Consider the following 12,382-nt stretch of genomic DNA (forward strand, 5'->3'; position numbering starts at 1 on the left):
ACGGCCTCTTGATTCAGCCAGCATTCCGACTCCTTTTGCGACGGAAAATTATAATATTGATCTCCTTGCCAGTTTTTTGAGAGGCAAAACTGCAACGTGAGTCAGAGGATGTCGATACTGTCCTCTAGCTCATTATTTGATGTCATTGCTGCGAATGTTCTTATGGTTACGGCATCTAACGGGGAATGTGTAAACAACGTTATTACATTTTTCTCAGGAATTCTGCAGTAAGTACACCTTTTTTTGCAGCGTATATGTCAACATACAGAAGAAGAGAAGGCAAAGTGCTAAGATGGATGTTTGTTTGGGCACTTTTTCTCTTGCGGCACTTATTTCCTCTCTCCATCTAACTTTCTCCAAATCTGTGCTTTTTGACCTTTTGGGGATGCCAGTTTTTTTTTCCATATTTCTCCACTTTCAAAGAAAAAAAGAAGAAGGGAAGTGTGGTTACGAGGCTGCGGTGGTCGCAGAGAAACGGGAAGAGGAAAGCAAAGGAAAAGAACAAACATAATTGAAAGATAAAATGGAAGGAGGAGTGACTCCCCGTAACAACAACACAAACACATTTCTCATGCAGGCTTTTCGTGTGTTTGGGGCCATCAGTGTTGATCCGTCACCTTAATGTTAAACTGGGTCTCGAGCAGAGTAATAGCAATTGGTTATGGAGCTTTTGGGAAATCGAGTGTAACTGAAATATAGAGGGGCAGATCTGCCGAGACAAAACAATCCAAAATTGGAGTGGCAGCACATGGATCATCTTCACATATTGCCGTTGTCTATGTCGCTGAATTTTGTCATTTAGATCAATGCATTATTGGGGAAGTAAAAGGAAAATGTCCCCAGTGTTCCAAAAGCAATTTTGGATCACCAGTCTTATCCAGCTATCCACAAAATGTTTCTGTGAAATATTTTTGCATAATCCTGCTGACAAAAAACAAAACAAAATAAAACAGCAATGTGGTGACATGAAGTATTATAACTGGGCTGTATTTTTGAAGACAGCGCATCTGCAGCGGTGTGGAAAATCTACCATATCTTGATTTTTGTCCAAGCACAAGGCTTGCTGAGCATGTTTGCCAATTTGACAGACCGGTCTGCATAATCCGAGATTGCCCACTGGTCAGGACACACAAATGATTGCGTTGGGGGGGGGCGATAGGTTTGCTTGCTGTTCCATATAAATATACTTTTTGCACTTTGACCTCCCGGGCTTGAGAAAATCAGTTTCTTTTGGGGATTTTTTTTTCTCTGTGCTCTGCCTCGTCAAAGACTGTCAGTGTGCTACTAGCACTGAATTTAAAGGGAAAAAGAGGAGCCATGTAGCGATGAAAATCTTCCTTTATTTGCATGACTTCTAAAGTACCAAATTACTGTATATAGTACTATTTCCCTGATTAGAAGTGTAATTACAAACATTTATGTTGCTTTTTTGAGGGGGGCTGGATCGGATTAATGGCTTTTCCATTCATTTCAATGTGGAATAATGATTTGATATTGTATCTCAAGGCACCATTGTATTAGACGTTAAAGGTTCCCTAGTGAAATTCCTCTCCTCCATGTAAATAATCCTATCAAGTGTGTAATTTGTCTCCATTTTTTTGTGTCCCCAGTTTGGCGTTCGGGAACTGTAACGGCCTTGCGGTGGTCGACTACTTGCAGAAAACTGTCCTGTTGTGCATGTCCACTCTGGATTTGTACGGAGCCGCCGATCCCTATCAACGCCTTACCCGCTCCCCCCGTAGGAACCGACAGTCCACCTCAGGTAGCAAACGCACACACACATGCGCACACACACACACACACACACACACACACACACACACACACACACACACACGTGCACTTTTCTGTGTATGCATGTAGCCAACTAACACACACTGAATACCAACATAAATGTCAAGAGAATTATTTGGCCGTGACATGTAGGCGCTCCTCTTCTTTGCAGACTCTTTTGCTCCTTCTCTCGCTTCCCAGCAGGTGCTTGCATACATTGGGGCTGATCTATGTTTAAACTAGAAAATCCACAAGTAGCGTTCATGGATAATCAATAATCCAGGTGGTTTAATTAGATTCCACCCCCCCACCCCCCCGTAACCGTTACAATTCCCTTTAAGGCCTTAATCAATCAACACGGGTGAACAAATTGAAGTTGCCTCCTAACGTCAACAGAGTTTTAACTAGGGAAACTTTGCATACTTTTAAAAAGATAACATTCAAGTGGATAAAATAAAATCCCAAAGATTGAGGTTAAAATCTAAACACCTGAGGTAATTTGAACTCGAACGTGCCTTTATGTTTTTAATTTATGAATTGACACTCCAGCTCCACATTTTTAATTATGAAGATTATCGTGACAATTTTGCAAAAATTCTTTTAACACCAATAATGTATTAGTATGGATTAAACTCCTCCAATGTAAAAGGTATTGTTATTATCTAACTAAAATGTATCCAATGTTTTAATGCTGAAAAAATTCTTAGAATTTGGTTTCCACATTTTAAGGGACATTTTTAGATTGTATTTTAATTTGTAGTTGTTCTACCAAGCATTCCTCTGTACCAGGGATCATCAACACAACTTGGTACCAATTTATTTAAAAAAATAAAGAAAGAAAATGATTGAACCATGCAATTTGTGGAAAAAGGCTCACAGGCGCAATGACGACAATGTGAGTCACGCCCAAATAATTTGAGCAAATGACTTATTTGAGAAGTGCGTATCAAACTGGAAACCGCATTAAATACATTAGTACCCGTGAAGAACTTAAGTACTTAATTTAGCTTGATAATTCTTGCAAATACTAAAAGAACTAACAATGAATCATCGATGCCAATGTTCGTCCGACAAAACGTTCCCTTTCCCTCCTTTACTCTCGCTTGCTTCCTCTCACACATTTATTACACATGTATTAGAAAGACAAAAAAAAAAAAAACATCCATCCACGTGTATATGCCTGTCACACATCTGCACTCTGATATGAGGTGCATGTTAACAGGGTATGTGTGTCAGTCCGAGTTGCATTATTATGCATGTTGTCCCTTTCAGTTGTGTCCCGTCTATATTTTAGCACTGCTTGAACTGAGGCCTTTAGTCCCAAGCCGTAGAGGTCTTTGTCGTCCCACCTGACCTTCGCCCCCCTTCTCCTTGAAACTGATCTTCACTGTCAAAAGACTCTTTATTTTTTTTTTTTCCACTCTAATGATCTGTCAAAATGTCTGACCCTATCTCTGAATACATTATCAACTACATTCTTTAATGTTTTAGACGCCTATGCTGCTTTTTGAAGTGGTGGGATTTTCACATTACATAATACCCAGAAGTGTGGCGAACGTGTGTTAAAGGTATTTGGTATTTGTGTAAAAAAAAGGCATCGAGCAGGTAGATGGAAGGGTTACTTTTGCGTTTGAGAGGTAACTCTTTTCCCCGGCTGTTGCATAAGAGCTGATATTGGCTCCTACCGCTCTTATGGCTTATAAAGGTCTCTCTGTGTTGGCTTTACAAGATCAATTTGGAGAGAAAGAAAACAGCCAGTGTGGCCTTTTCGCGCACCACAGGTGGTGCGAGATTTAACAGAATCGAGCGCTGAACAAGAGGCTCAGACGACTCCAGCAAATGACACATTTTATCTCTTTGTTACTAAGTTTTCTGTGCTTCTCCAAACTTTTAAGCAACCACACAAAAGTGAGATGATGCAACAACGGCAAGATTGTGAGATGCTGCTTGTAGCTAATGGTGCTCTTGTCATTTATTTATACGTTTATTTAATTCATTTGAATAGTACGTGAGCATTTCTGCTGCTCAGTTGCTCCTCGATTTCACTTTCTTTTCCACTCTAAGACCGTGTGTTCTTTTTCTCTTTCCCTTTTTTTCCTTCATTACAACCCCCCCCCCCCCCCACACACACACACACACTTGCTTTCCATAATCCTGGCCCATCCCAAATAATCTCGGAATTGTTTTCTCATTCTGATACTCACGCTCTCCTTCACAAACCTCTAACCATCCCGCTACTTCCTCCTTACCATCACGTCTTCATCCACCTCCCCCCTCCTCCCTTTTTCAACCTAACGGTGACTCTGTGGCTGCTGGTGTGGGCATGCGGGCCTGCCTGACAGAGTTTTGCATGCGAGGCCTGTCTAACTTTTATTCCGATTCAAAGAAAAGGATCCGTACATCCTACCAGAGTAAGTCAAGCCTAGCTGAGAGGTTATACGGAGTCTGTGTGTGTTAGTGTGTGTTTTAAGATTGCTCAGACAACAGGATTATTGCAAAGGGAATAACCCAGGCAAACCAAAGAGATGCTTGGAACGAAGCTGTCTGTGTCTGTTCTCCTGACAAAACATCCTAACTAATTTAGCCAATAAACCAGACCTGCCTGTTCCAGTCATGTCCAGCGGTTTGTCCTTTGCAGAAGCAGCCACTCCTTGGGGTCTGTTATTAGTCCGCTCCAGTTATGAAAGATCCATTTGATGGACTCTATTTTTGAAAGGAAAGCGGACTCGAGTGGTTGAGAGAACAATACGTGGTCAGTTTGTCCAAAAACTGAATTCTGGGACAAGAAAAATGAAATCACAGTAATCGCTTGTGCATGATGCATGCTAAGAGATTCCGATCCCGTATGTGTTTTTGCCTTATTTGTTTTTATCTTTGTTGTTTGTACGGTATTTTGGTTCAGTGTGAGATTTGCACTACAGAATATAGATGTTGGCGGCACAGTGGATCAGGTGGTAAAGCGTTGGCCTGACAGTTCTGAGGTTGGACCCACCTGTGTGGAGTTTGCATGTTCTCCCCGTGTCTGCGTGGGTTTCCTCCGGGCACTCCGGTTTCCTCCCACATTCCAAAAAAAAACAAACATGCAACATTAATTGGACATTCTAAATTGCCCTTAGGTGTGATCGTGTGTGGAGCTGTTTGTCTCCATGTGCCCTGCAATTGGCTGGCAACCAGTTCAGCGTGTACCCCGCCTCCTCCCCGTTGACAGCTGGGATAGGCTCCAGCACTCCCCGCGACCCTCGTGAGGATAAGCGGCGAAGAAAATTGATGGATGGATGATTACCATGTCAACATGCCACTGCAATTTGAATTAGAAGACTATATTGGACAGACTGTAGTGCAGGTCACACCAGGATTCAGCCACTTTGTGCCTAAAAGTGGAAGAAAAAATATAGTTGAATTGCAAAGCTGCGACAAATAACTGTGAATCTGACTGGACTAACTAACGTTGTTCAAAATCTTGACAATATTCATCAATATCCAAAAATATGAACGCAAGAGTTCATTTTGTCCCCCTCAAGGCTCCGAGTGGCTGACTCCAAACAGGTTGGAACCGTTGAATCTGTTGAAGCGGTGATGTCAAAATAATCACACGCAGCATCTGTATACTATGTTCTTTTCCTCTTGACTGCCATGGGCTGTGGCAGGCCTTACTGAACTATCTGACAACCAGCAGTCTGTTGACATGGAGAGAAGCAAGTCGCCCACCTCAGGTAACCTCCCGCGCACACGTGTGACAACACCACAATCATGCTAGTATATGAATTGATGCTATGCGGGGTGGCCATGACCTTCGGGGCTCAGCGAGACATACGGTATGCTTTCACCAGGCCGGTGTCACTTATTGTTTGTCTCGTCTTTTAAAATGTTGCTGAATGGATGAAGAAGGGCAGTAAAATAATATAAGCTGGTTGGTAAAATCAAATGTGCTGCTGTTACATGACCTGTTGGTTTCATATTTAAGTTCATAATGTTCGGTGTTGCGTATGAGCGATCACAACGTGTTTGGGATGTAAGCTGTTTGCTAGAGAAGAAAGGAAAGTCATGTTTTATTTATTTTCTGATTGGGGACGGGGATATTTCATTTCTGCGGGGTGGTCAAGCTGCTGCGCTGCAAATACATGCTTGCTGTTGCTGCCTTATTAAAAACGGATTAACTTTCATGTAACTTAACTTTGCAAACAAGAAAGGAAAACATACTTTAAAATACAGTTTTTATTATGACATGAATGCAAACGTGTTTTATGAATTTACAATTAAATGTGTACTTCAGAAGGGAAATTGTTAGGCAGCTATTACATCAAAATAAACTTGTCAGCAGTTTTATTTCAATTTTAACTGAAATTGCAGCCGGCCCAAGACCCCTTTCGGTGCCCATCCGAACTAACAACGAGCTAAACTTAGCTGCTTCCTCAAAATACAGAAATATTAATTAATTAATATTCTTATGTGAGATAAACTTGATCACAACCTCTCACATTGATAAGCACAGTTATTACGGACTTTTCCGACTGGCGATCTTAAGCTCCGACCCCCTTAGCTACATTTGCCATGTCCCACAAGCTTCCAAAATGGCAACTGAACAGAACAGGTTTGAAGATGATTCTTTATCGCGTATCCCAGATAATATTACGGTATGTTTTTTTTTCCCAAATGTGTCAGACTTGTCCAAGAAAGTTCCATAGAGAGTTCTCAAGTATTTCACACAAGGATATGTACACGGAATTAAGATTTTGGACAAAGCAGGACCCAATGGCTGAGTTACAGTGAAACGTTGGCAATCGACGCAAAAAAGTTTGACGCCTCACAAACTTCATATTGAAATCCAGCAAGATAAAATAGTGGAATCGTACTGCACATGTAAAGCAGGGTGAGTAGTTTTTACTTGGAAAGATCACGAGTAATATCATTGTATCCTTTATAAGTGAGTTAGGTTCAATTTTCTACATTTAAACTATGGTGATTAACTCAGTCAGTACCGTAGTCACCAGATGAAAAAGTTTGACTTGGTTCATAACGTAAACCAGTGCTCTGTCTTAAAAGTCAGATGTGATACAAATAGACATTTCTCTTGCATGACATATCGCGCATTTACATATCACTAACCCGACTCTTCTGCATAAAACGTGACACACTTCATTCAGCAGGTCACTGATACACTAACAAAGTGAAAGTTGTTCTCTGATAATAATTCAATTACACTTAGAGAAGATACTTCTCCCTGACTTACCTTCAAAGTTACAGCCTTGTGTTTGTTGATATTGTTCACATTTAGTTGTACGTGAGTTCTTCCGCAAGCCTTAATCCATCGTAGACACTTCGTCAACTGTTTTAGGCTTTGGAAAATGAATCAACCGAGCCCTTTGTAACCCAGCAGGATATCTTTCATCAAAATTGCATGTTCCCAAGCGCATCTGAGGACCATTTTCTTCGTAACATGAACTTTTCCAAGCGCACGCTACTGACAACCAGCATTGCTTGTGGGAGAATACGGCAAGAGGGGCGTGTCAAGCCAGGTTTTAAGAGAATGCGGCTATCTGATTGGCTGTTATTGTACGCGTGATTGACAGGTCGGAAAGGTCCATTGGCATACAAACGTCAAGAGAAAATATTAGCTTTTTTGTCAGTGGGGGGAACGTTGACTGTCCTCAGAAATGCCGACCACATATATGGCACATACCGAAAACTTCCACTGCTTGTAGAGACCTGCAAAGTCTGACTTATGGACAGCCACCTGCTCCCTGATCCAAAGCTGTACAATTGAGCATTGAGGTTTTAATGTTGAGTAATTTTGAGTGTAAATATAAATACTTTGTTGTGCAAATCCGGTGTCTTTTTTTTTTACCTCTGTAAATTACTTCTCAGCTCACATAAAAATAAAAGTATGAATCAGAGTGAGTGTAAAAAAAAAAAAAAAAAGGCTGATGAGAGGAAGCGGCTCTGCCCCGGATATGAAACACGATCATTGATAATTTGGCAGCTAAGTGGCCATTGTATGACATCAGTCTTGCTGTACATCATAGTTAAATGTATTACTAATACTCTATTTTGGTGGCCAGGCGTGTTGGGGGGTCAGGCAGATAGATCACAGCGGTTCGAGTCTGCTGCCTCGTTCGGGAGAAGAGAGAGAGCCATAAGTGGCCGAGCGCAAGTGGTATGAATAAGCTCGGGATTTGTGCCAAGGCAATTTGAGGCACAAAGTGAGGTGTGTAATTGAAGCTCCAAAGTGTCATGGCAACAGTGGGGGAGGATACATTATCAACTGCGTGCTTGCGCGTGTCCTGAGGATAGCATCCATGTAAATGTGCCCATTCGGATAAGATCACAAATTTGAAACCTTTCCATTCATTTGCATTTGAGGGGAATAGGGGCGGGGCTTGGCTCCATAAGCAAATCTTTTCAATATTTAGCTTTTCATCATGTCTTTGACAGCTCCCCGAGTCGTTTGAAATACATCCGGCGAGGTAATATCGCATGATACTTGATGACAGCTTTTTAAGTGTCTTGTTGACAATTTGGTGCTGGTGCAAATCCCGATTGTTGGGTCTGCGCTCTCCAGAGTGCCATCTTGTTTTATGCGGTTGTCGTGATGATCTTGATCCGTGGTTCTATTACAGCACAATGTTTGTTTTGTAAAGTAACCTCCATCATAAAACAGACAATAAAAGGTTTTTTTTTTTTTTTTTAGGAGCGACTACCAATGAAGGAAATTGTCTTTTCCAGCTTCACTTTCCTTATTCAGTCTGTTATTGTTATCATTCGACTGCAGGCCGTCGGGTCTCTTAAGGAGGGAAGCAAAGAAGATGATGGAAATTAAACGGAGTAACCGGCCAAGTCTTGGCAGCCTTTTAGAAGCGTGATGTGGAAAAGGTCACGGTCGTTCTGTTGCATTATAAGCTCGTCATTTTCAAATGTAGAGATTGTACGAGGTTATGCGAACTGAGATGGAGGAAATGTATGAGATAAGAATTATCTGCTTACCTCCTGATGGTCCAGCTCTCGTGTGGCCGTATCGTTGTCCTGTACTTCATGTTCGAGAAAGCCGGCTACTTTATTTAATAATCCAGCCTTCGTGTCTCTCAACTCTGCCTCATCCTGTCCAATTTTCCCCACCTTTTGTTTTTGCACTCCTTTTTTTTTTGCCATTAGGTGCATTCATTTGCATTTCTCCTGCCTGAAAGCAGTCCCCCTATCACGGTTGATCTGTGCTGGTGCCATTTTTCGAAGACATTTTGCACCGTGTTTGGCAGTAATATAGCAGGGCCAGAGCGAGTCGGGAGATGGGCTAATAAGCTGACATGCCACTGAGCTGTGCCTTGCGTGGCAGGATATATTTAGCCGTTAGCATAGCACAGGAGGAAGACGGTGTGCTTGAAATCATGTCACCGGTTCAGCTTCTTGAGGTGGTTTTGTGAAAAGACGGGAACAGATTTGAAATTCTTTGATTTATGCTCACTGTGTGCAATATTTCAGCTCATTAAATTGCTCCAAGGTCCGCAGTTATTTTATGATGCACTGCATTCAGTGTTTCATTTTACAGCGATAAATGGATTTCATTTTCGCTCAAGCACATTTGCATATATGTGCTTGTGTAAATAATTATGGTAATGATTTTTCTTTGTCACAAATATAAAAAAAAAATGCTCCTTCCAGAGAATTGCTGTCTTTATGCACCACAACCACCTACCTTCACCAAATTCCAAATATAGCCAGCAGTTGCAGTCACGATTCCGCAGTGGCACGTAAGGAGCGTTTGAAACCTGTGCGCTTGGAATGCTCCTTTTCCAACAAAGCGGGTTGGGTGGGCGGCACCGGCGCGCATCATTGTTTCACCTCGGTGGCTCTCGTGTTGTCAGGCGATGACAGACACAATTGCTTTGCGCGTGGGCTTCTCCTCTGATGTGCACCTTTTTTTTTTTTTGGCAACACTACACCGAGCTTTTTCTCGCAACAAGTTCACTTCAGTTCATATTCATATGAACGTTCCCTTTATGAATAACCTCCCATTACTGTTCTCCTCCTGCTACTACTACTACTGTTACTGGCAAGTCTTTCTTTTCCCAAGTTCACCCATTATGTGTCTCTCTCTCTCCTCTTTTGCTCTGAAAAGTCTTGTCTGTTCTGTTGGATCTCCTATTCCAGTTCATTACCCAACCTCCCTTCACAATGACCCACGTGTCCTGCCAGAGCCCGTGGCCAGTCTGAGAGCCAGCCACTGCAGCCCAGTCTTTTACTTATTGGACAATGGTAAGAGGAGGGACGTGTCACCGATCCGCCTCATCGACATCTGTTTGTGGCTTTTGCACCGTACGCAGCAATTAAGTTGATAATGGCAAGTGGGATGTTTTTTGGACGGGTGTCTGGTTCAGTGTTGCACCATGCATGCTAAGTGGGCTTCCACACTGTGCGCAATAACACCTGCGAATTTTTATTCTTTTTTTTTTTTAAACTGAGGACTTACGTAAGATGTTAAAAAGGGGGGGGGCATGTTTTTCTCATGGCAATTGATTTGCAAAAGCAAAAAAAAAAAAATTGCCCCCATTTGTTTTTTTTGTTTTGTTTTTTTAAATTAAAACCGAAACTGCACAATCGGGCCACAACACAACACGATTGTTCACAACCGAGAGCCGTTAACCACGTTGCTTGGAGAGCCCGCAAAAACATGGAAAGCTCTTTGAGCATTTAATCGATACCCTTGATATCCAGCTTAAGGTCTTCGTCGGGTCTAGTAAGACACTTCAGCGCATTATTAGTTATTAGCGCACAGTAAGCACAGCAAATTTATTTGCATAGCGCATTTCATACATGAGGTAACTCAATGTGCTTTACATGATTAAAGGCATTTGAAAACAAAGAGATAAAACATTTAAAACGGGATAAAAACTATAAAAATGACAAAGACAATATTAAAAAAAAGACAACACTGCATACAGTGCAAGTAATGTGATCAAAAAGTGGATATATTCTAAAAAGCATGAGGAAAAAGAAGAGTTTTCAACCTGGATTTAAAAAAAACATTCACACTTGGGGCTGACCTCACCCCTGTTGGCAATTATTCCATTTGTGTGCAGTATAATAACCAAATGCTGCTTCACCGTGTTTGCTTTGGACTCTGCGCTCCACTATTTGACCCGAGTCAGTCGATCTCAGAGCTCTACTGGGTTTGTATTCCGTAAGCATTTTTTTCATGTATTCAGGACCCAAATCATTTAGTGATTTATAGACCAGTAGCAGAACTTTAAAATCTATTCTAAACCTGACTGGAAGCCAGTAAGACAAAAAATAAAATAAAATACACTACTAGTACCACTTTTGGCTTACTAGTACACAATTCAAACTTAAGATTATCTAGGATGGAGCACTAGTAACACTACTATGCCCAACCATGAGACTTATCTCATGCACTAGTAGTACAAACAAAACTACTAGTAGTTCTGCCGCACTAATAACATGTACTTATTCTACTAGTATTCCAGAGTTGGCCTACTAGTGTGTAGAAATGTCACAGTAGTGGAAAAAGTGTTACTAGGAAGACACTGGTGTTCTACAAGAGTACCCTTGTCATTCTACTAGTATAAAGAATTGTTTTGTGATGATCAATAAAGCCATTTGAGCTCACTAGTAGGACAACTTTGACATGAGTCAGACAACTACGTACATTATTAGTGAGGCACTTGTTGACAACTGTATCCTACTACTACTTCTAGTTAACATCTATAATTTCACTGGTAATACTGCATCTTAACATCCAGAACTTCACAGGGATTACTATTAGAATTTAATTAGTGGACTATAACTTAATTAGTAGTACTAGTAGTGAAACTCTAGAACACCACTAGTAGTACTAGTAGCACACCGATGTCAAATAGCACACAGCTGGTTTTGCCTCATTAGTGTACTGTAGTTGCCAAACTTGACCTACTTGTGCCCTGAATTCTCTCACTCACGAGGACAAGGTGAATACTAGTATCTGGATCTTAAGTTGGACATCAAATAAATGCAAAAATTGAATAAATGCCCGGATTAAATGTTGACGTGTTCTAGAATAAGGCTTTTCTAATGTTGTCAGTGTCCTCCATGCTTTCATGCAGGTGACTCTCATCACTGGGTGGACATGTTTGCTTTATGTATATGAACTTTGACCAATAGGAGCCTTGATGGCGGGCAGGCAAGGGGCGGGAAAGGGTTCGCATTCCCGTGGGACACTTCTCTTTCCTCTAGTGCTTCACTCCATGCATGTCTGTGGCATCTCCACCGGAACCGCACACAAAAATGTATTTGCCGCGGTGACGAAACATGCTGTTACATTATTGCCACGCGTAACGTTAAATATTCTCTTCTGCTACACATTCATGACTGCCTGTCTCGTCTCTTTTCCTAAATGTGTTACTGATGAAAAGCGGCCCTTGCTTATTTGGGGCCAACATTCTTTCCGTAATCAAAACGCTTAATTATTAATCAGTAGGCATTACTGTACGGTGCAGTTGACCAGATGGTCCGATGTCTACTGCAGTGATGTTAATTGCGTTGAACTTGAGAAATCGCAATTCCAAATTTTTGGCTCGCCACCACGTTCACTTCACGGCTAATGTGTGAATAATTGTCATTG

General features: G+C 41.5%; 1 protein-coding gene across 3 annotated transcripts in view; it reads left to right on the plus strand.

Annotated features, from left to right (window-relative positions):
• The window catches only part of stxbp5l (syntaxin binding protein 5L), a 124,932-nt gene that overhangs the window by 95,179 nt on the left and 17,371 nt on the right, over positions 1 to 12,382 (plus strand). For all 3 annotated transcript variants that reach the window (XM_061841069.1, XM_061841070.1, XM_061841071.1), the window contains 3 exons: positions 1,611 to 1,762; positions 5,421 to 5,486; positions 9,916 to 10,020. In XM_061841069.1, the coding sequence (XP_061697053.1) occupies positions 1,611 to 1,762; positions 5,421 to 5,486; positions 9,916 to 10,020 (323 nt within the window). The remainder of the gene's footprint in view (positions 1 to 1,610; positions 1,763 to 5,420; positions 5,487 to 9,915; positions 10,021 to 12,382) is intronic.

The sequence above is a fragment of the Syngnathoides biaculeatus genome, chromosome 14, assembly GCF_019802595.1.
Source record: "Syngnathoides biaculeatus isolate LvHL_M chromosome 14, ASM1980259v1, whole genome shotgun sequence".
NCBI lineage: Eukaryota > Metazoa > Chordata > Actinopteri > Syngnathiformes > Syngnathidae > Syngnathoides > Syngnathoides biaculeatus.